The sequence below is a fragment of the Girardinichthys multiradiatus genome, chromosome 5 (assembly GCF_021462225.1).
Source record: "Girardinichthys multiradiatus isolate DD_20200921_A chromosome 5, DD_fGirMul_XY1, whole genome shotgun sequence".
NCBI lineage: Eukaryota > Metazoa > Chordata > Actinopteri > Cyprinodontiformes > Goodeidae > Girardinichthys > Girardinichthys multiradiatus.
In genome coordinates this window covers 6,946,894-6,969,669 of record NC_061798.1, presented here as the reverse complement: position 1 = coordinate 6,969,669, position 22,776 = coordinate 6,946,894, and the positions used below count along the sequence as shown (strand labels likewise).

The following is a 22,776-nucleotide window of genomic DNA, read 5'->3' as shown; positions in this document are numbered from 1 at the left end:
ATATTAAATTAGAGTTAAGAATTAAAGCTTTCCCCTTTTAGATCAGTTTGTATTACCAAGGTCATTTCTGTTTGCTGAATGCCAGAATAATGAGAGAATAGTTTTTGTAGCATTTGTTTTTTTTGTACTTTACAGCCATGGCTTGAGTCAATTTGTTTTATATTAAATGGCAAGTGCTTTATCAAGTCTGAGGACCCTACAGCGCTTCACACTACAATCAGTCATCCACCCATTTACACACACTGACAGTGGTGAGCTACATTGTAGCACAGCGGCTCTGGGGCGCACTGACAGAAGTGAGCCATACACAGGTGCCACTGAGCCCCCACTGAGCCCAAGGACACAACCTGCAAACAGTCTGCATCGAGGCTACTGCCGCGCGCCAATTTGGTGATATGCTTAGATTTAGATAAAGATTCTTTTACAATCAACCTTTGACTTTATGCTTAATTTTGTTAGATCTTACTTCCATATTTCAACATTATGTTCTTTCTTTATGATGTAATCTATTTTGTGAAGTGCACAGGTTCTCCCCTGCAGTAAAACATGCCCACAGCATGATGCTGCCACCCCCATACTTCCTTGTGCTTTCAGGCTTCAAAGCGTCCCTCTTTATTTTCCAAAGGTGATGATGGTATTTATGTCAGTTTTAGTTTCATCAGATCACAGGATATGTATCCTTGTACATTTCCAAACTGTAATTTGTCTTTTTATGTTGCTTTTGGAGTAATGGCTTCGTCTTCACCGAGAGGCCTTTTAGCCACTCAGTAAGTGGGACCAATCATAGTCATAAGGCTACAAGGTTTCTCGCGTTTACCATCTTCGGTGGGTTTTCAAGGTGTTTAAACTGCGTTTGTCCAACAGATCTCTGATGTTGGAAACATTAATAAAAGTAAAGTATGTAACAAGTGCTTAAACATTTTTGTCTAATTTGGCATGCTGGAGAAACAAAGTAAATGATAGAGGCTTCTTTCATAGACAAGGCATAAAGTGTTAGAATCTTCCTTCTGGCTGAGCTGAAAGCTATCACCTCCTACTGGTTTTGAACAATGCCTTTGCTTTTGTTCTTTCTTTTTAAATAAAGTAGCAGTCACTTCAGATTTGTGCTCCTATGTGTTTTAATCAACAGGTTTGAACTGGATCACCCAGGATACAAGTCAGTATCAGACCTGAGCCAAACCTGAGTGAAAAAAACAGCAATCCATCATTTAATAATAATATTTCTGGCAGGTTATTTACATGAGACATCATATGCTCAAACAGCACCTATGCTCATTTTCTTCCAAGAGAAACTTTAAGTTCGTTTTATGCTCTGGATTATTACCTATAGGTGACTGGCTTGTTGGCGAATCTTTCCGTTGCCACCGTGTTGATTAAAGACCTGAACTCATTTTCTGTGTGCAGGCAGAAAAAGTTAGCCATTTTAACACAGACGGGTAACTGTGAATTAGCTTTATCACAAAGTGTATTAGTTTGGGCAGCCCGGTAGCAAACTGCCTCTACTTGTACTATTTTACTATTACATGAAGTATGTTGGCTTATTTTCTTCATCGTACCTGGCATGCAAACCTTCTTTTACTGGACTCTTAGACCAAAACTCCCATCAGTATTATCTCATCAGACATGGAGCATCTAATCAGACAATTATTTTTTTTTCTGCTTTAAATCGATGCAACATTTCGGCACGTCTTACTGACCTGCTACTGTCCTACTAATGCAGGTCCTGCATATGCAGGTGTTGAAAGCAGTCATGAAAAAGAGGAAATTCCTCGTGTAAGCACACAAAAGCTACATTTGCAGCAACAGTCCAGTCTGTATAGTTCAGCTAGCATATTTTATGTTTCACACCTTAACAGTTAACAGACTTCTTTACAGTAAACACGGTGATTTTAATGGCAGGAAATGCACAGTGGTGATCATGCAGCAAGGTGTTTTACACTTGATTTATTGCCAGTCCACCAAAGGCTTTCAGTAAAATCAAAATGCCTTCTGTAAAAAAGTGCGTGCAAAAACAAAAACGTGAAATAAGGCAAAATCATTAACACAGTGGTGTTATGGTAAATTGTAAAGAGTTTTACAGATGCATTTCAATAAATTAGGGTAAGTCCCCTATAGAGTTAAATTCTGTGTCATGATCCTGAAGCAGGCAGTTGCACAACATCCTCAACTTATCAAGCTCACATTCTGTTGATGCCTCTGGTCTGACAGGAAGATCATACGTCTCTTCTCCTCTTTGCAGACTTATGGTGCAGCAGCTTATGTATTTGCTTTGTATTAAATCACTACATCACTCATTCTGCAAGCCAATATTTCACTGCACTTCACAGAGGTTACCGTTTTACCTCCTAATGGACCAGGGGGGTAATGTTTGACCTCAACATATCATTCCATGTCAGGACCTTTTTAGCTGATCGCGAGGAGTACAGAACACATTTAGATCACAGAACAAAGGGCCGACTGACTCCAGCCACAGTCAGCGCCTTGTGAATCTCTTCCAAACTGTTGAAAGGGCTATGCTTCATAATGCTCTCAAGGCTTTGGTTCTCTCTGTTGTTTTCTCATTTTTTCGCACCACACTTTTTCCTTCTACTTAATTTTCAGCTAATATGCTTTTATGCAGAACTTTGTGGAACAGCCAGTGTGTTTTGCAGTGACCTGTGAACCTTTCTGGATCAAACCATTTTTTTCTTATCTTATGCAATATTTTCTGAGAAACTCAACAGCCAGTTTCTTCAGCAGTTGCTTTTTGTGAGTGTAATGTTAGCTCTCCATGGTTCCCAACAAAGCATGGGTTTGGACAGCCACTAGATGTTTTTGTTGTGGATAATAAGGGTCATGTGGTTGTTTTTTAAAGCCCTGAACCTGTTGTAACCTGAGGCACTCCTACAGAAAATTTTCTCAAATCTAAGAAAATTTTAAAGACAAGCTTATTTAGAAAAAATGGGGTCCTTTAAACTTCTTGTAAGTTTTCTTGAAAAATGTGTTTTATTTACTTAGACTCTTAAAATAAAAAAGAAACCTTTTGGAACTGAAACTTGCATTTATTTGCTCAGGGTGCATTCAGCCTTTGTAATATGCAAAGTTAAGTGATATGAACACAGACTTTTTCTCTATTACTTCATGGATTGGGAATCAAGCAGATGGTAGAGCAGGGTGCTACGGCAGCATAACATAATTTTACATATGGTAAATAAAACGATATGTTGGACTTAATACTTTCACTGTCCACATGCATTATGTGTATTCCAGTCTGTTACACGATCACCTTGTTTTCTATCAATAGCACCTTATTTCAGTATCAGGCATGTCATGTGTCTGCCTAACTACATTTAGGTACAGTTTTCCTACCATCCCATTCTGAACAGATTATTGGAGAACAGCTTTAAGATTTCAGCATTTGGCTCTTAGAAGTACTTCAGTGGTTCTGTTTAACTCTCAACGGTGCGGAGAGCACTTTGTATAGACAGTTTCCTTGTACTTTCCTTGCCAGTTCCTGGGGGACAGAATGTCTTTTCTCCTGTTCTGTCTGGCACTGCTGTTATTATCTGACTGAGTGAGAACCACAGTTCGTCAGTTAGACGATGCAAGCTGGGCTAACTAACAAGAATTTTTGCCATGAATGTCTTGAGTTTAGCAGTTTGGGTGACACATTGCAACATATATGCATGATGTGTGTGTCTCGTTACTGTGAGCATGCTCTGAGTTACATAGGTCAGATTTGAAGGATTGTGAGGAACTCTTGCATTGAGAACAAGGCCCTTACTGGGGACTGTATTGGAGAAAGTAGCGACACAGGTCTGGGCATGCACATTCTTGGTAAAAGGTGCAGCATTTCTTAGTTGGCTGGATTGGTGCTTTTTCCGTCAAAATGCTCTTCGTGAACCTGAATTCTGACTGTGGACAACACAGCAAACAGTTCTGTTTGAAATCTGCACCGAATACAGCATTAGTGCTTGAACGTCTTCACCTAAAAATTGTTTAGCTCTTAAAAAAAAAAAAGGGGGCAGTTTCATTTGCTGCTCTGTCTCCCAAGTACCTGAACTCGCTGACACCAAATTCAGTTAAGTCAGAATTTATTTCTAGAACCTACAATCTTGTTGCTTAAGGGTTTGAATACTACAATGTCAGAATAAAATAAAGGGTAACACTGAAAACATACTTTGTCAGTAACAGTGAAAAAAATGCATTTCAGGTTTGAGTCTTTCTCAAAATATTCTGAATAAGAAAATACATTATAAATTGTAACAAGTTAAAGATAAGAGTGGTCCACTTGTACCCAAGGAACATTGGTATAATAACTATATAATAACTATACCCTTGAAATATTTACCAATCTCCACCTCAAATCTTCTCATCTGTGCATAATTGTATTCTTTTGCAGCTGTTTTGCTAAATGACACAACTTCTCTTACATGAGCCATTTTACACAGAGACAAATGCTTTCGTTTTTATTCACATCATTTATGTGTAATGATTTGGGAAAATCAGATGTGGCATGACTAGAGCGATCGCGTGACTGTTTCATGAAGATTGGAGTGTTCAATTGTGAGCTGCAAGTTAGAATCAAGCAGGAATCAGATTACACTTTGTTAAAACGTGCTGTTAAAGTCTTTGCCTTTAGGTTGTTTTCCTTGTGATTCATTCAACAAGCTGCGACTAATGAATCAATAGAGGACTTTTGAAGGGAAAGCTTGGAAGATGTGCTTCAAACTGTTGCGCTTTCCTGTGTAGTGGGATGTCACAACTGGTCTGGGCTGGTATGATGACTGTTTGACACCACTGCACAAAATACCTCAGTTTCAAAGTGTAGCTGTATTTGCACAAAACCTAAAACTAAGATACAAAACATGAGATGTTTGATTTTAAAGAGAGGAGAAAATAACATTTCTGCTGCAGCAAAAATAATTATCTGAAGCATTTATTTTACATATAAATTAAACTCCACTAAATTGGATAGTTTTCAACCTCGTTGCACAAATGATTCCATTTTGTCATCTGGCCCTCTGTATGGCAGCAACACGGATAATGAGCTGATATTAGCTGTTTGATTAGTTGGCCAATCTGCTCAGGCTGACTGCAACAAACATGCTTCTCCTTTCTTGCCAGCTGTATTCTCAAAACAGTGTTACCTCCATAAGATTAGTGGCTGGTGCAAATGTGGTTCCCACATTACAGCTGTCTTTCAAAGTGTTTTATTGGGTGACATCGGTAACAGTCTATTCATACTAAAAAGATAACGATTCAGAGATATCTCAGTATTGATTGCAAGAAATCAGATTCTTTGGTGCATGTGGATTCAGCCTCTAGCAATCAGAGTCCATTCCAGAGCATGTGGAAACAGCCGGCAGAGCAGTAAAACAACTCCAGCCTTTAACCTAAAGTAAATGATTTCTTCAGCTGAATTTCTACCGCCCAAAACAGGAGGAAGTGGAATAAAAGACAGAATGTTTGCCAGAGTACAGTTGTCAAAATAATCTTTATTTAAATATAATCGATACTTTAAAATGTATTCCTTTAAAGATTCTCATTTGTGTCAAAATCCATATAATCTGAGCCATTTTCATCTCCCCAAGCGGGTACACAGCTTCTCACAGCAGTGTGCAGATAAACACTGCGGCTCTCCTCTATTGCAGAGGCTCACCTAAACAGTCATGGCTGACAAACAAAACAACGAGCTGCTGCTGCTAGAAGGTTAAAACTCTGGTAGGCATGTTTTTGCTGGAGAAGAGCCTTTAAGACCCTTTTAGCTCTTTTAGCTAAAAATACAAAGGCAAAATCATTGTTCTGATGAATTTTGCCTGGACCAGATCAATATTTACACTGTAAAAAACAATTTTCCGATTATTTGCTCCATTGAATCCAAGGCACATACGCCAATAAACGATATTAACACTTCTTTTATTGTCTTGTATACCGTATTGCAATACAGTAAAACAGCACTATTCAATTCTATATGTTTAATGCACGCGTGTTGAATGGCCTTCTACTTATTGTTATGAAAATATTGTCACACTACATTTTTCCGCTCTTTATTAGAAAGAACTCGACCCCTTTATAAAAAGGTGTGTTGTGAGCAGAGTCTAGTCATTTTCCTCAGTGTTTGTATCGAGTTTGAAATGTGTGTATTGTGATAGCCCTATTATAGAGTCCTTTTAATTTCCTAGATTTTTGCTCTCTATAGCTGGGATGCACCATGATTGATCCTTTCGTTTTTAACTTGATTTGTTGAAAGCCAGCACTGGCAGGCAGCATTGTTGTACTCTGCAGCTCTTTCTCACTCTGTTCCTTCTGGTCTCTTCAGACTTCAGTCATTGGCAGCTGCTGCTCAGCCATGATCATTTTTCACATAACGCAATTCTACGCCCGGCTTGCTGTTCAAACTAGTATGTGGAGCTAAATCATAGGATGGTGTTGCTGTGTTGACATAAAGGTTGTGATTGTCCCAGATGGGTTGAATGTTTGAGTCAAACAGTTGTTTTCCTTCGCTGGCTTTGGTTCAATCTTGCTGCCAGCCTGTATATTGTACTGCTCCCTCTCACTCTGTCCCTGCTGGTCCTCCGTTAACAGCTTGATATCTCACTAAAAGCTCTGATTGTTAGGCCGGTGAGGGTTTTTATCGGGGCATTCAGAATTTTTGAAATGAGGAGAGAAAGGGGAAAAAAAAAAAGACAAACATGTTCTCCTTTGCCACCAGACGGCAAAGCTGTGTCCAGAAAGGCAATACAGAAAACCGCCCAAAAGCTTCTGTTCATTTTTTTCTTTTCGAAGGAGCACTGTCATTAGAAGAACTCTGCTCAGAACTTTATGGCTAGTTTATGATGTCTGGTTTTGTGAATATCGGAGTTGCCAACTGTTTTTATTTTTAATTACAAATATAGTCATTCAAAATATTTTATTATTCTTTCTGCGTAAATCATTGAAATGTGGCTGTTTTTAACTAATCTAAATCTATTTTCTGTTACATTAAGATCCTTTAGATATGACAGATAAAAGCAAAAAAAAAGAAATGACACAACTTATTCTAAACTTATTCTCCTGAACTTATATATACCTATATTCTGCACACATCATAAGTTGCACCATAGAAAATCATATCCTTTCTGCAAGATTTATCTAAAATAAATCAGTTTTGTCCAGCTTTATATTGTTTGGAAAAAGTTCTGATTTACAATTTCATGTTACATGATTGATAAATATTTCATTAATTGTAACCGTGCAGCAACTTTCTAGTTATAATTTTTCAAAATAAGGTTCTGTGAAGTTATTTCGATTATTTCCCTTACCTTAGCAGACAGATATAAGGTCAGTTATTAACTTTGTAAAAAGCACAGAAAGTTTTTCCACCAAAGGAACTTTCGTTCTTGAACCAGTTCGGTTTGCGTACCTTCGAATGTCTGTGTTTTGTTGTGCACCAAGGCACATTTCCACCAGCTTTGGGAACCAAGCATAAGTCATCAACAGTGGACGTTACACGACGCGGGGGGAGCGTGGTAGCGAGACGGCAGAGCTCACTGAGCTGCACGCATTGCTCCTTTTAAGGCAAAAAGAGAGCATCCATAAACTAGAGTTAATACGGAAGAGGAGATGGCAACTCCATACAAGAACAGTACAATGTTTTCATTTGCACATGTTCAGCATCTGCAAGAGTAATGGAAACAAGTAGTTATACGAGTGTTTAGTGTGTTTTTGCAAACATATAAATAATGTGTATACGGTACGTTCTTTGTCTTCTCAGTCGTACTTGTTGCTTCTATTGTCTGCATCTTCGACCCGACCACAGGTGATGTTATGGTTCACACAGAAGAACCAAGTTTTCTGCGGTGCCCGAGTTGAACCAGAGTTTGCGCTCTGGAACCCATTTTCGTTGGTGGAAACGCATGTCAGCTGTCTGAAATCACGTTCAGAAACCGGAGCGCGCTTCAAAACACGTTATTGGAAAATGGGTTAGAGTGGTCAAAGGCTACTCTGAGCTCGATGAATAGACCCCATTTTAGCTGATTTTATTAATTTGTAACAACTCAAACTGAAAATGTTCTCGCCTGTAGGATACAGTACATACAGGGGTTGGACAATGAAACTGAAACACCTGGTTTTAGACCACAATAATTTATTAGTATGGTGTAGGGCCTCCTTTTGCGGCCAATACAGCGTCAATTCGTCTTGGGAATGACATATACAAGTCCTGCACAGTGGTCAGAGGGATTTTAAGCCATTCTTCTTGCAGGATAGTGACCAGGTCACTACGTGATACTGGCGGAGGAAAACGTTTCCTGACTCGTTCCTCCAAAACACCCCAAAGTGGCTCAATAATATTTAGATCTGGTGACTGTGCAGGCCATGGGAGATGTTCAACTTCACTTTCATGTTCATCAAACCAATCTTTCACCAGTCTTGCTGTGTGTATTGGTGCATTGTCATCCTGATACACGGCACCGCCTTCAGGATACAATGTTTGAACCATTGGATGCACATGGTCCTCAAGAATGGTTCGGTAGTCCTTGGCAGTGATGCGCCCATCTAGCACAAGTATTGGGCCAAGGGAATGCCATGATATGGCAGCCCAAACCATCACTGATCCACCCCCATGCTTCACTCTGGGCATGCAACAGTCTGAGTGGTACGCTTCTTTGGGGCTTCTCCACACCGTAACTCTCCTGGATGTGGGGAAAACAGTAAAGGTGGACTCATCAGAGAACAATACATGTTTCACATTGTCCACAGCCCAAGATTTGTGCTCCTTGCACCATTGAAACCAACGTTTGGCATTGGCATGAGTGACCAAAGGTTTGGCTATAGCAGCCCGGTCGTGTATATTGACCCTGTGGAGCTCCCAACGGACAGTTCTGGTGGAAACAGGAGAGTTGAGGTGCACATTTAATTCTGTGACCAAGACTTGCTGTCTTGGTCACAGACGCGCCAGCAAAAAGTGCACCAACAATTTGTCCTCTTTTGAACTCTGGTATGTCACCCATAATGTTGTGTGCATTTCAATATTTTGAGCAAAACTGTGCTCTTACCCTGCTAATTGAACCTTCACACTCTGCTCTTACTGGTGCAATGTGCAATCAATGAAGACTGGCTACCAGGCTGGTCCAATTTAGCCATGAAACCTCCCACACTAAAATGACAGGTGTTTCAGTTTCATTGTCCAACCCCTGTACATGAATCATTTACACTTTGACCACAGGCTAGGGTTGAGTTTTTCTTTTTTTTTGTTTTCAACTTATGAACCGCCCAGTCCACTCAAAGTCCTCCAAGACCCGATTCAACTTTTACGTTTTGTGACAGGCTGTCATTTCAGCAGAGGCATCCAATATGGTATGTGCTCACCACACCATCAACCAACTTCAGTGCAGTAACATAGAAGTTGTTTCGCAAAAAACCAAAGGACTTTTCCCAGATATTAGTTTTTCATCACAGAAAAAATAAATTAGCTTTTTATCCAGTGTCAAAACATCGAAAGCGGTGCATAGTGATAAGATAAAGCCTTTTTACATCACTCCCGTGTGTGTGTGTGTGTGTGTGTGTGTGTGTGTGTGTGTGTGTGTGTGTGTGTGTGTGTACTTGTACTTATACTTGTATTTCCTGCCGACAGAGGACCATTATTCATATTTTACCAGCAAAGAAAGGTAAGATTTGGAAGGTGAGGAATCTTTCCTGGTCCTAATTTTTGTGCATGCTGTTGTTGAATTAGGTTAAGGACTAAGGTGTGACTTGAGTTTAGGTTAGGGTGAGGTATGTATTGGTAATGATTAGGTTTAGGGTCAATGTTAGGCTAGAGAAATAGACAAAAATTAATGGATTTCTATGCAAAGCCCTACTCCTAGTAAGACGCAAGGGAGAACCAAAAACAAGGTAGACCCAGCGACCTGCTAGAAACTCAACCAGTTTAGCACAAAACAAAATAATCACATGATGTGAGGGAATTTCAAGGGAAACGATGGGGAGTGTCGGTTTGGCAGCCTGCACCAAAAATCGTTCTTTCTTACTGTGCCTCGTACTGAGACCACTCTTTGTAGCTGTCTCAGAACACTGAGTCCAGAAGATTCAAGGGCCGGATTGGGTACTGTGGCTCACAGCATTTGCATTCAGTCAGCCAAGAGTTGGCTCGAGGAGCCAGTACCGTCTTTTCTTATGCAATAGAGGGTAACTGCTTTGTCGTTGTAATTAGAGACAGACCCATCTGTTCTTGGAGAATCTATGCCCAAACGCCCTTCTGGGTCACTGAAAAACCAAGATCTGTGTATAAGCTACCATGTAGGTCCCAACCTTTTAGCTAAGTAACCCACACATTTAAGCTCTATTTGAATCACAATTTGAAACTTATTGAAATAACTGTAATAATACCAAATGCCATGACTGACATTTTCCATGATGGTTATCTTACCTTGATAATATCAAATGCAACATTTTACAAATTTGCAACATTGCCTCACACATTACAAAATAAGGTCTTGGCTAAAGATAATTTCTTAAACTTGCAGTCTTACACAGAGGTATATATTGGAGGAAGGAGGAATATGATGACTGACAAAGCAGGGCTTAGTGATGGCAATCAATAAGTTAAACCAAAGATGCAAGAAACTCAGAAAAATGCTCACAGAACTAGAAATTGCTGAAGTCAAGATGCAATGTTAATGTTGACAGAGTGCATCAAAACGACACTGTCAATATGAGATGACTTGCGGATTGTGAATGCATTACTGAGCTTCTGGTAAATGTGGCCCTTTTTAGAAGTGTGAACACTTGTGCCCATTTCCCAAATTATAAATGACTGCTACTGCAAGGTGTCAAAAAACACTTTGCACGTCTGAGGGTTGCTGTACATCATCTTGTATCCTCAGTTTGAGATACTAAGTATCAATGACAAATGGCACTCTGTTTCGATTATTTGCTTTAGGCCAGCATGGAAAGTATTTATTCATTATTAGTTTGTCATTCACGCCTTTCGCAAAGGCAGCTTCAATTTGCACTCCGCAGCGCAGTGTGCACTGATGGTAGGTTACTATGAAGAGAAGATGCTGGCAGTCTACGGGCGAGAAGCAGGGTACAGCCTGGACAGGTGGCCAGGCCATCGCAGAGCAACACAGAGATATTCAGGACAAACAACCATGCACACACACATTCACAGCTAAGGGCAATTTACAGACACCAATTTACCTAACAGTCATGTTTTGGACTATGGGAGGAAGCTGGAGTACCCGGTGAGAACCCACGCATGCACACGGAGAACATGCAAACTCCATGCAGAAAGACCCCCGGCAGGGTGTCAAACCCAGGACCTTCTTGCTGCAAGGCAACAGTGCCACCAACTGCGCCACCGTGCAGAATATTTAATATAAGGTCAAATTTCATTATCTAAAATTATTTTTTATTTTGCCTGGCAGTCACAGAAAGACTCTGTTTTTTTTTTCTCCACATAGAAAGCAGCAAGAGGATTCTCCTTACTGCTTTGAAGGCAGATAGTGTTCATTCTCATCTATTCCCTTGGTTCAGATGTGTTAAGAACCTTAAAAATACACAGCAAGTCGAAGAGAGTTCTTGTCTATACAAAAAGCCCTCGTCAATATCTCCAGTTTTATTTGGTTTTAGTGTCTTTGTAATATTTATAGAAATTTAGAGCATTGATTTGCTCCTAGGCATTATAATAATAATTCAGACCTTTAAACTGTGCAACTCTTGGCTTGAGGATCACATGGAAATGCACACAACCACACTGACACATGTCCATGGTCGGGCCTCCCCCCCCCCAGCTGAGAGAGACTGAAACGAAACCTGGACCATGTGACACCAGTCCCCAGAGAAGAATCAGTCAGCATCATCACATGTATACTGTTTCTAACTGAAACACAGATATGTTTAGAGGAGAGAGTTAGGTTCTTATATTGAACATAAAAATGATAAACATGAACTGCTTTAATGGGTGTTTTCTTAGTGGTGTAGCAACTCATAGTCACATATTGGATCAGTGTCATATTTACTGAAAATTCAGTCTAAAAGTAGGGATTCTCCTTTTTGGCGGTCTCATTGCATAATTTTGAAAAAGGAACAAAGAGGTTTCAGCAAAAATTATAATTTATTTAAGAATGAATAATAACGGTTCAATTAAAACGGAGCTGGTGTTCAGCTAGACATTAAACCATTTCCAGTTAACAGTTGATTTCTTGGTACTTTTTGTTTTTTGTCATCCTCTTGTATTTCTACTTTGTAAGGCTTGCTTTAGATCATTTTTATACCTTTCTCCATAGATATCCCATTTAGACTACATGTTAACTGGTTGTAATTTTAAATGCCACTCTGCATTATTAAAATCTCAATTGTTACAACCTTAAGGTTAATATCATAACATAATTTTTAATATAAATCTCAAAAAAGAAGCAGGCTGTGACTTTGGGCCTGTTTAGCTATTACAGACAGACGCAGTCAGACAGAAAGTTACCAGTAAATTAATGCGTCTCCACATCAGAATTGGTTCCTCATTGGGTCTGTCCTTTTGGCTTCTTTGCTCTGCCAGTTGCGCAACTCTTTCTGAATGAGAATCAGTCACATTTAATGAATTTGCTTGCAAGGACAGAACTGAGAAAAAAAAACAAAAAAAAAACCTCATGACCTTTTCGTGACATATGAGGCTTGTCTTTACATTAGTAAATGGTTGTCATATATGACCTTATTCAGTTTTTATACAATACAAATACAATAGAATGTAAAAGTCACTTGAACTCAGCCTATTCCTGGAATTAAATCATTTTTTAAAGAGTAAGGCGGAGATATTATCTGTAATATGAGTTAAGAGTGGAAGTTTGAAATCCTATTCACTGCTGTGTGTATATTATTGCTATAAATTATATTTGTTTTTACTGAGTTTAATTTGCTTCACCTCTTCCCAGAGTGCTCTAAACTCAGCCAAAGTGTTCAGGTGTAAATGTTTGGATGTCCTCCTTTAAAGAAGGGGAGGTTTCATTTTTATTATCTAGTTTAACTAGGAATTTCAAATCATGTGGGTTTAGTTAGGACATGAAGTAGTGTGTACAGATGGTGTAATGATTAAATGGCCATTGACCATGTTCATATGGTCTTTTCAAGCTGCTTCTGCTTCTATGGTCAGATTTCTTCACTTAAATGTTTCAGATCATCAAATAAAAGTTTAATATTAGACAGAGATAACCTAAGTAAATACAAAATGAAGTTTCAAATGATTATTTTATTTTTTAGGGTAAAATGGCATCCATAGCATTGTGGCCCTATATAAAAAAAATTATTCCTCCACAGGGATGTAAAAGACTAATTGCCAGTTAGTGCAAATGTTTGACAGCAGTTGTCACCAAGGGGGAAACAGTTATTAGGGGGCAATTACGCTTTCACAAAGGGCCATGTTGGTTTGTACAGTTTTTGTTTTCTAAATAGATGAAAACATAGTTTAAAAACTGCATTTTGTTTTTACCTGGGTTATTTTTGTCTGATATTAAAATGCGTCTGATTAGAAACATTAAAGTGTAATCCAAATAAAAAATAAAGGAATCTCGTAGAGGCCAATTTTCTTTTCACATCACTGTAATGTCATTCAGTTTTATAAAGATTGGCCCGTCATATCTATTTGGCCCACACAAGTTGAATTGTTCTTTACCAAGCAGCCATTGTCTCAGTCCTCTAATAGTTAGCCAGGGAGAGTCAGGGAAAAAGTTCCACCTTTTAAGGTGAACTCTAATACTTAAATGTACAATCTGACAAACTAATAATGAAGACTCTAGTGCAAAACTGTCTAATGTCCCTATTCTGATCTGCACATCTGGTTTAATTGATGGCTGATTAATTGCTGAAGTTGACAATATACTAAAGAGGAAAAATTCAATCGCACAAATTAGGTGTGTTTAAGCTACGAAACATCTGAAACACGCAGGAAAGCTTTTCCAGACCAGGACTAAAGTCACTGGTGTACCAGACAAACATTTATTATTGGCACATGCCTAGCTGATGTTGGTCTCCCAGATGAAATGATATAACTGCTCAGATAAGAAGCTCTGCATTAGTGTTCAAGTGAACGATAAAAACAAGAGATGCTTATAGGAAAATGCCTGCTTATGATTAAAACTGAACAGAGATGACCAAACTTACAGTAGATGAGATAAAAGGACAACTACATTTAATTGGAAATGGCCAAAGCGCAACAAGTTGAGTGTGAGGTGTAATACTGTGTTTGATTTCTTGTGAATCTAGGAGATTGGAGCAGGGAATGCTGTCGCACCTGAGTTGTTGCAAATTGGAAAAAAGGTTTGATTTGCTGTTGGCAATACAAACTAATGGCAGTATGCAAGAATGGCTCAAAAAATTAGAATATTGTAATATCAATATTTTTGGTCACTCATTTCAGAAACTCCTATAAATTTATTACACACGGAGTAAAATATTCCAAGCCTCTACTTCTTGTAATTTTGATGATTTTGGCTTACAGACAATGAAAACCCAAAATTCAGTGTATCATAATATTACATAAGATCAATAAGAGAAGATATTTTAAAAAGAAATTTCAGGCTTCTGAAAAGTATGTTCACTTCTATGCACTCAGTATTGGTTGATCCTCCTTTTTCATAAAAACCTGCATCTATGTGGCATGGCACAGAAGTGATTAGCCTGTGGTTCTGCTGAGGTGTGATGGAAGCTGGTGGAAGCATTGTTGGGTATGGTGTCTCTCATCTCCCTTTGATACTAAACACAGGACTGCTTGGCCAGCTTGACTTTCCCAGACGGAATGATCTTCCCACAAGGCGTTCTTGTTACATTTCCGCCTTGAAACTCGAAACATCTAACTTCCGAGTTTGAAGAGAATGCAGCATAAGATTCCAGTTAAATCAGTGTTATGTGTCTGAATCTGTAGACTTGCAAGAAGACATTCCAAAAACGTCAAAGACTAAAAACATCTGAACATGGGGTGAAATACTGATGGAACTGATTTAATTATTAGATCCACAGATGGAGACTTTGGAAAGTAGTATTGTATTGCAGGTATGAATACCTGGGTAACACTGTTTTTACCGATCAGACTTTAGCTGACTGATGACGGTTTCTGGTTGCTTTAATAAAATCAAGTGCATTAAAGAATGTGCTACATTCATAAACCAAAAAGAATCTTCAGGAGTTTTTAGTTCTGTTGCATTTAAATTCTTATAGGAATAAAAAATACTATTTCAGAGACAGCTATGGAAATATGACCAATTTTGTTTAAAGACCTATTTTATTTGTGCAACGCTTCTATTTTAAAACCCAACCCTTGTCTATATTGATTTCTATCTTCTTTTAGAAGATAAAACAACCATGTGTGAATTCTGTTTTTACACTAAATATGCTGGACGACTCTTCATCCTCACTTAAGATTCCTCCACTTTGGTTCTCTGTGTCTCTCTGCTGTATTAGACCCAGGAGAATGCAGTCTATCTTATAAGAGCATAAATTTCCCTTTGTGGATCCTAACAGCAGCCTATCCACTGTCTGCGTTGAGAAAATATGGTCAGTAGCAGTCTCTTTGCCACTCGAGCACTCTTTCCATTAGCCAGATTCCTTCTATTTCATTATCTAAGTGGGTGGGTTGCTGCCTCCCTCACATCCCACCTGAACCACAGGCTGGATTTCCCGTAACCTCCTCTCTGCCTAAAGAGGACTCAGTCAGTTCTGCTGAAACCTTAAATTATTTAACACGCCTAACTGAAAAAAAATATATATATATAGTTTTGCACTGATAGTGGTGCACATTTCAAATCTGGCAACCAGGAAACAAATGTAGTTTTAGAGTCGGGGATCATCATGAATGGGCTGTGTAACCATTCCTCAGCTCTGTAATGGCAGCCTGGCTAATTGCTGTGCTGGTGTCAGATTTCTCTACTGCTGTCGTTCCTGTCGCAGACATGCTAGCCCTCACATTGATTTCAGAAACCTTAACCCCAGGACATCTCTGAAGGCTTTCAGGACCGCAATGAGATTTCTGGCAAGGCTTGGGAATTTGGTTGGTTCATGTCTACATTCACTTTGATTTCACCGAAAACATTTTATCTGTTACCATGATGATGCAATCTGAGCTCCAGGAATAAATTGGCTGCCGTTTCATGTGCTGGGTGTTATTGGTAAGGCTTAAAAGACGTAGGATTGGTTTCATTCTGCTCTTGAGCCAACTAAGCAAATTGTCTCACATCATCCGATAACCTTCACAGCTGATGCTGAGTAAGGGATTTTTTTGGTTATCTACTTACTTCAGTAGGATTTTTATGTTACACAACTGGGCAGATGTGGATAATTCCTGTCAAAGCCTTGGATTTATCATCAACTGTGGCTTTGACTGGAATTGCCCTGCCTGAAACTGGTTATTTAAATTCATTTAAATTTAATTCCCGCTAGTTATGTGTAGACTTATGCTCAGTAGCGATCAGAGTTATCTGATTGAAATATCTGTTGTTGGCTTTTTTTTTGGTTTTGTTTTTTCCTATTTTTTAAAATACATCAAACTAAGAACTCCATTTTCAGCTTCATCAACCAACAGCATGTACTCTGATGTGCTTGTTTTTTTGTTTTTGGTTTATTAAAAAGTCGAAGATTCAGGACAAATGATCTGATGCATAAATAGGGCTAATGTATGTTCATTTTCTGCTGGATTCAAATGAGACCATTATCAAACAACCTGCAGCACATGTTTGTGCTTTAGTCCTGACAAATAAAACAAAAATCACTGAAGACTGAAATGTGCAGGTCAGACCCCAAAGAAAACTGGTAATTGGTTTCATGCAGGAAAAGCCTGATTGGCGTCCACTTTCTTATGCATGTGACTTTGACTATTGGATCATCATTACAGACAGTCAATAAAATTAATGGAAGACTGCTAACCATATAAAAAGAGCATAAGGAAGTTGATTACTGAGCACCTTGAAGACTGTAGAGCATTATTGATTTCTGTCATCTGGTGTCACTCTCCACAGTTTAACATCTGCTCTTTTTCAATAAAAGCCCCAAACAGAGTACTGCTACACAATTCAGTTGTCTATACTTATACAGTCCTACTCAATGAATAGTTTATCTGACCGTACATAGTCACCGTACTTGAGCCTTTTTTTTTTTACCATGCTGTCATATTTAAGTACAGCTCAGAAACCTGTGAAAATGTTCAATAAATTGTCACTTATTTCAGAAAGAGAAACTCATATAGATTCATTACACAGAGAGTACAATATTTCAAGCCTTTATTTTGTGTAGTTGTAAAATTCTGGTTTACAGATAATGAAAACCCAAAATGCAGTATCTCAGAAATTTTGAATATTACATAAGACTAAAATAATGGGTATTTTATACAGAAATGTCAGGCTTCTGAAAATGATGTTCATTTCTATGCACTCAGTACTTGGTCTGGGATCCTTTTGCATGAATTGCTGCATCAGTGCATCGTGGCATGGAGGCGATCAGCCTGTGGTTCTGCTGAGATGCCCAGATTCTGCCCAGGTTGTTTCTATGGTGACCTGCAGGTCATCTGCACTGTTCAGTCTGGCGTCTCTCATCTTCCTCTTGACAACACTCCATAGATTCTCTTCAAGGTTCAGGTCAGGCCAGTTTGCTGGCCAAACAAGCACAGAGTCACCATGGTCATTGGACCAGCTTTTGGTACCATTGGCATAGTGGACCGGTACCATGTCCTGCTGGAAAATGAAATCATCATTTAAATTTTAAAACAGAAGGAAGCATGAAGTGTTCTAAAATATCCTGGTAGATGGCTGCTTTGACTGTGGACTTGAGAAAACAACATCCCCTCAACATTCTATGAATATGCTTGGATACAGCAGTCAGTAAACAGCCAACTTCTTCAGCAATGACATTTTGTTGCTTCCCCTCCTTCTAGAAGGTGTCAATGACTGTCTTCTGGACAACTGTCCAGTAAGCAGTCTTCCCCATGATTGTGTCGCCAATGACCCAGACAGAGAGACCATTAGAGGCTCAGCAAACCTTTGCAGGTGTTTGTAGTTCATTAGCTGATTAGGGTGTGATACCATGAATTTCCATTCATTTTCTGAGACACTGAATTGTGAGTTTCCATTATCTGGTGGCCATAATCATCACAATAACAGGAAATAAAGGCTCTCCAGTTTCACTCTATGTAGTGAAGCTATATAATATACGTGTCACTTTCTGAAACAAGTGACAAACATTTTTTTTTTTCTACAATCTTCAAATTTTTTGAGCTGTACTTTCCCTTTTATTTGCTAGTCAGAAAATCTACAATCTTGCTCCTGAGTTTTTTGAGGTTTTTTTAACATTTGCCATTCTGACCACAGTGGGAACTCTGCACATTTTGGCTTATTTTTGTTAAACGTTGTGTAATACACTACCGGTGAAAAGTTTAGAACGCCTTTCTCATTTATTTTTTTTATATATTTACTGTTTACTGTGTATGTAGATTCTCACTGAAGACATCAAAACTGTGAATAAAAACCCATGCAATTATGTAGCAAACCGAAAATTGTAAAAGAACTTAAAATATGTTTTATATTTTAGATTCCTTAAAGTAGCCGTCCTTTGCTGTGGTGACTGAAACCTTTGACCGTCTCTCATTGAACCTCTGGGAAGTTCTTTCAAGACTCTTTGGAAAACTATTTCAGGCGACCACCTCATGAAGCTCGTGGAGAGAATGCTAAGAGAGCAAAGGGTGGCTATTTTGTAATAATCTAAAATATAACAATGTTTGGAGTTATTTCACACCCTTTGTTTACTATATAGTTCCATGTGTGTTCATTCATAGTTTTATTGCCTTTGGTGAGAATCTACAATGTATATAGTCATGAAAATAAAGAGGCCCATTAAGTGAGAAAGTGTATCTAAACCGTTTGACCAGCAGTGTATGTTTAACAGAGTTGTAGACTTAGTTTGGACCACATCATTGTGTTTTGTTTAGATCTGATCATACAGTCTTAGAATTAAGCTATAACACATTGATATTCTATGTGATAACACACATTAACATTGGGCTTCTTTCATGATTTCAGAACATTTTTAGATACATTTACATTATTGTCTGTTGAACTTGTTTTAGATCTTGAAAAACATTCGACTTCTTTTACAATATTTCTATTTGCAGCACTTTGACAGGATGGAATCTCAGGTAGGGGAGGAGCCACCTCCAAACGGAGGACAAAGGGATAGTCGTCTAAAGAGCAAGAAGCCCCCCAGCCTTACGATAGCCATTCCTCCCCCTGACAACACAATGTCCAGTGATCCTGCCAGACAGGTAGGCTGACTCATTTGATGATATATTTCACTGTTTGTAAGGAGCCATAACTGCTCAGGTTCTCGCCATGTTGGGAGTATTCACCGCCTTCCAGAAGGAGATCAGAATGCACAAACACAGACTTCTGCACCTCCATCCATGGTAGTTTTTACTTAATGTGGCCAACGATGTTAAGAGGTTCTTATTGAATCTAGACTGTATGAATACAAAGTAACTTGCTATTAAACTTCAGAACACCTCTATAAAGCTTTCAATGATAATTCTCTCTTAGTTGTGATTTGACTTGTCTCAATTGTTTTGTAATGTATTTAGCGGAAGCCAAGTATGAAACATGAATTCATTACACTCTCTATTCTCTAATGTTTTAAGTTGGTAAGACTCAGCTTATTTAAATAAAATACTGTTATCTCAAGAGGAAAGTCCTAATAAATACCATAAATATTAAGTTGATTTCCTAGTTGGGCTTTTCCAGTAGATCCTACCCAGGAAATGTCCCCAGTTTATCCAGGACCAGCACCACTACACCAGCCCACACACTCACTCTGTAAAATCCCCGATTAACCTGCATCCATGTGTTTGAACTATGGGAGAAGTGAGAGTAACAAGAGAAACCCCACCATAGACCTTGGTGGTTGTGCAAACCACTTGTAGTCTTGCATATGTACAATATAGTCAAAAAAAGAACAAAAGAAGCTTTCTATTAGACCAAACTGCAGAAATAATTTCTTTGTAATGTAGGCATTTAGACCAAACCAGAAACGTAAATCAGATTTTAAATGTGAAGCTGGTACTGCATTTCAGAGCAGAATTTATAAAGATTAAAACCTTTAAGGAATGTTCTAAATGTTGACAAAATAATAAAAAAAATGCTTTACATAGTTGGCTGTTGAAGCAGGTACAAAATGTTCCCAAATCAGATAATCAATCAATTGGGTTGACAGATGGTAACTACAAAATATCCCACAGTAGAAAATAAAGGTACAATGTTATAAGTTAAATACTTAAAAGTAATGAAAGGGCAGCAAGCCCACCCACCCACCTTAACACACACAGTATTCAGGAGCTAAGGGAAACAAAAGTATCCTTTAATGAAGACAGAAACAAAACAATGCTTCTAAGTTACATTTATCTTCCCAAGTGACTGTATCAGGTTGAATGCCAGGCCGCCCTACGAGCTTCTGATGCGGCTTAGGAATATGTAGGCTCAGCAACCAGAAAGGAAACAGACTATGGGCAGTTTAAAACTCAATAATCAAGTCACATTTTACACTTCTTTAACCTTGATTTGTGTTGTGCTCATGGACAGCTGTCTGGTAGTTAATGAGCACATGACAGTTTGTTTTCCCCATTGGGCTCCATGCACAGAACACTAGGAATTGCTTTCAGTTAAAGTAGTCAGTGGTTCTGGGTTCAATCGAGCAAGCTGCAGTTTAACTACTTCCTAAAGTAGTGCAATTAAAATGCAAATATAATGTGAACTCGTGCTGTAGCCTGGTACGGTTTACACCACCGCCCACTCCACCCCCAACCCCCACCAGCTTGTCGATTGCAAACACAAATGATTTGCTGCTTTGCATGTTTTGCAGTTCATGTTCCAACAGCCACAGGGTTTATTCACAATAAAAGATTTAACTTCATTCTATTAAAAAATAATAGCCCTTGGATTTGCGTTAACACTTCTTACGCCGTCACAGTATTGTGCATGTACCATTTGTTTCAGGGGCGTAGAGAGGTATGATGCCCTAAGTAATAACACACAGGCATCGCCTTCTGAAGCAAAGCTGTAGCATACCTAATATGACCAGCTAAGCCAGACTGCCGCACATGTTCAGTTCATGTTCTGCAGGTCTCATGTACACAGCACATGTGCTCCCCTGCTCCAGTTTCTACACAGCTATTGCTCAGATAACGCCACAATTACACAATGCAAGCATTCTGCGTGGGCTTATTAAACATTCGCTCACTTCAGGATGGCAGATGCTTGAAACTAAAAGAAACACTGTCCACGCCCTCCTTTCTGATTAAATTTGCCATTGATTAGCTGACTTCTTTGGGGCACTCAGAGCATTGAAATTTTATCCTTAGATGATCATTTGGTCCTAAAATGTGGGGAAGAAAGAAACACCCAAGCAGGAAAACAAAATACACAGTCCTGCCCCAGTCCCAATAATAACAATCCCAATAAGCACACAATATTCACAATGGAAATGATTCTAAAATGACAAATACCTCACAGATGGGACAGGATGTGATATTCCACAAAATCCACCTCCTTTTCTCTCACCGAGCCTCGCATCACACGTGTTTTTTTTTTTTTTTTTTTCAAGTGCCACAATACATGGAAATATAGCAAACGGTATGACAATAGCTTTAGTGAAGTACAAATTTGTTTCCTTTTAGAACACGTTTTTAGCCCCTTAATTCCAAAAGCAGTCAGATTATTTGCCTCACTAAATATGGAGTTGCTGGATCCCTGGAATATGCGTGTGGCAGCCAGGCTGAAAGATGGCAGTTCCAACTAATTTTGAGTAAGCCTATATTTTGTCCCCTTTTTGCTGTGCTGTAGAATAATAACACACCACTACATCCTACAGTCTGGTACCAAATGACCTATTTAATTTTGTAATCCTACAGCATTTTCAGTTTTTTTTTTGTTTTTTTTAAGTTTAACGACATAAAAACATCCTGGTGGGTGAATTACAACATCTCAAATGATAAAATGTAATGAGAACCACTGCAATTAGTCATGAGAATAAGATGAGCCTTCATTTAAGTCTACAGGTCCTTCTCAAAATATTAGCATATTGTGATAAAGTTCATTATTTTCCATAATGTCATGATGAAAATTTAACATTCATATATTTTAGATTCATTGCACACTAACTGAAATATTTCAGGTCTTTTATTGTCTTAATATGGATGATTTTGGCATACAGCTCATGAAAACCCAAAATTCCTATCTCACAAAATTAGCATATCATTAAAAGGGTCTCTAAACGAGCTATGAACCTAATCATCTGAATCAACGAGTTAACTCTAAACACCTGCAAAAGATTCCTGAGGCCTTTAAAACTCCCAGCCTGGTTCATCACTCAAAACCCCAATCATGGGTAAGACTGCCGACCTGACTGCTGTCCAGAAGGCCACTATTGACACCCTCAAGCAAGAGGGTAAGACACAGAAAGAAATTTCTGAACGAATAGGCTGTTCCCAGAGTGCTGTATCAAGGCACCTCAGTGGGAAGTCTGTGGGAAGGAAAAAGTGTGGCAGAAAACGCTGCACAACGAGAAGAGGTGACCGGACCCTGAGGAAGATTGTGGAGAAGGGCCGATTCCAGACCTTGGGGGACCTGCGGAAGCAGTGGACTGAGTCTGGAGTAGAAACATCCAGAGCCACCGTGCACAGGCATGTGCAGGAAATGGGCTACAGGTGCCGCATTCCCCAGGTCAAGCCACTTTTGAACCAGAAACAGCGGCAGAAGCGCCTGACCTGGGCTACAGAGAAGCAGCACTGGACTGTTGCTC

The 22,776-nt window shown here is 38.9% G+C and overlaps 1 protein-coding gene across 1 annotated transcript in view; it reads left to right on the top strand.

The window, feature by feature from the left end:
* The window catches only part of LOC124868480 (inactive rhomboid protein 2-like), a 48,348-nt gene that overhangs the window by 4,092 nt on the left and 21,480 nt on the right, over positions 1-22,776 (top strand). The window contains exon 2 of the mRNA XM_047365832.1: positions 19,103-19,252. Coding sequence (XP_047221788.1) covers positions 19,115-19,252 — 138 coding nt within the window. The 5' untranslated portion in view covers positions 19,103-19,114. The remainder of the gene's footprint in view (positions 1-19,102; positions 19,253-22,776) is intronic.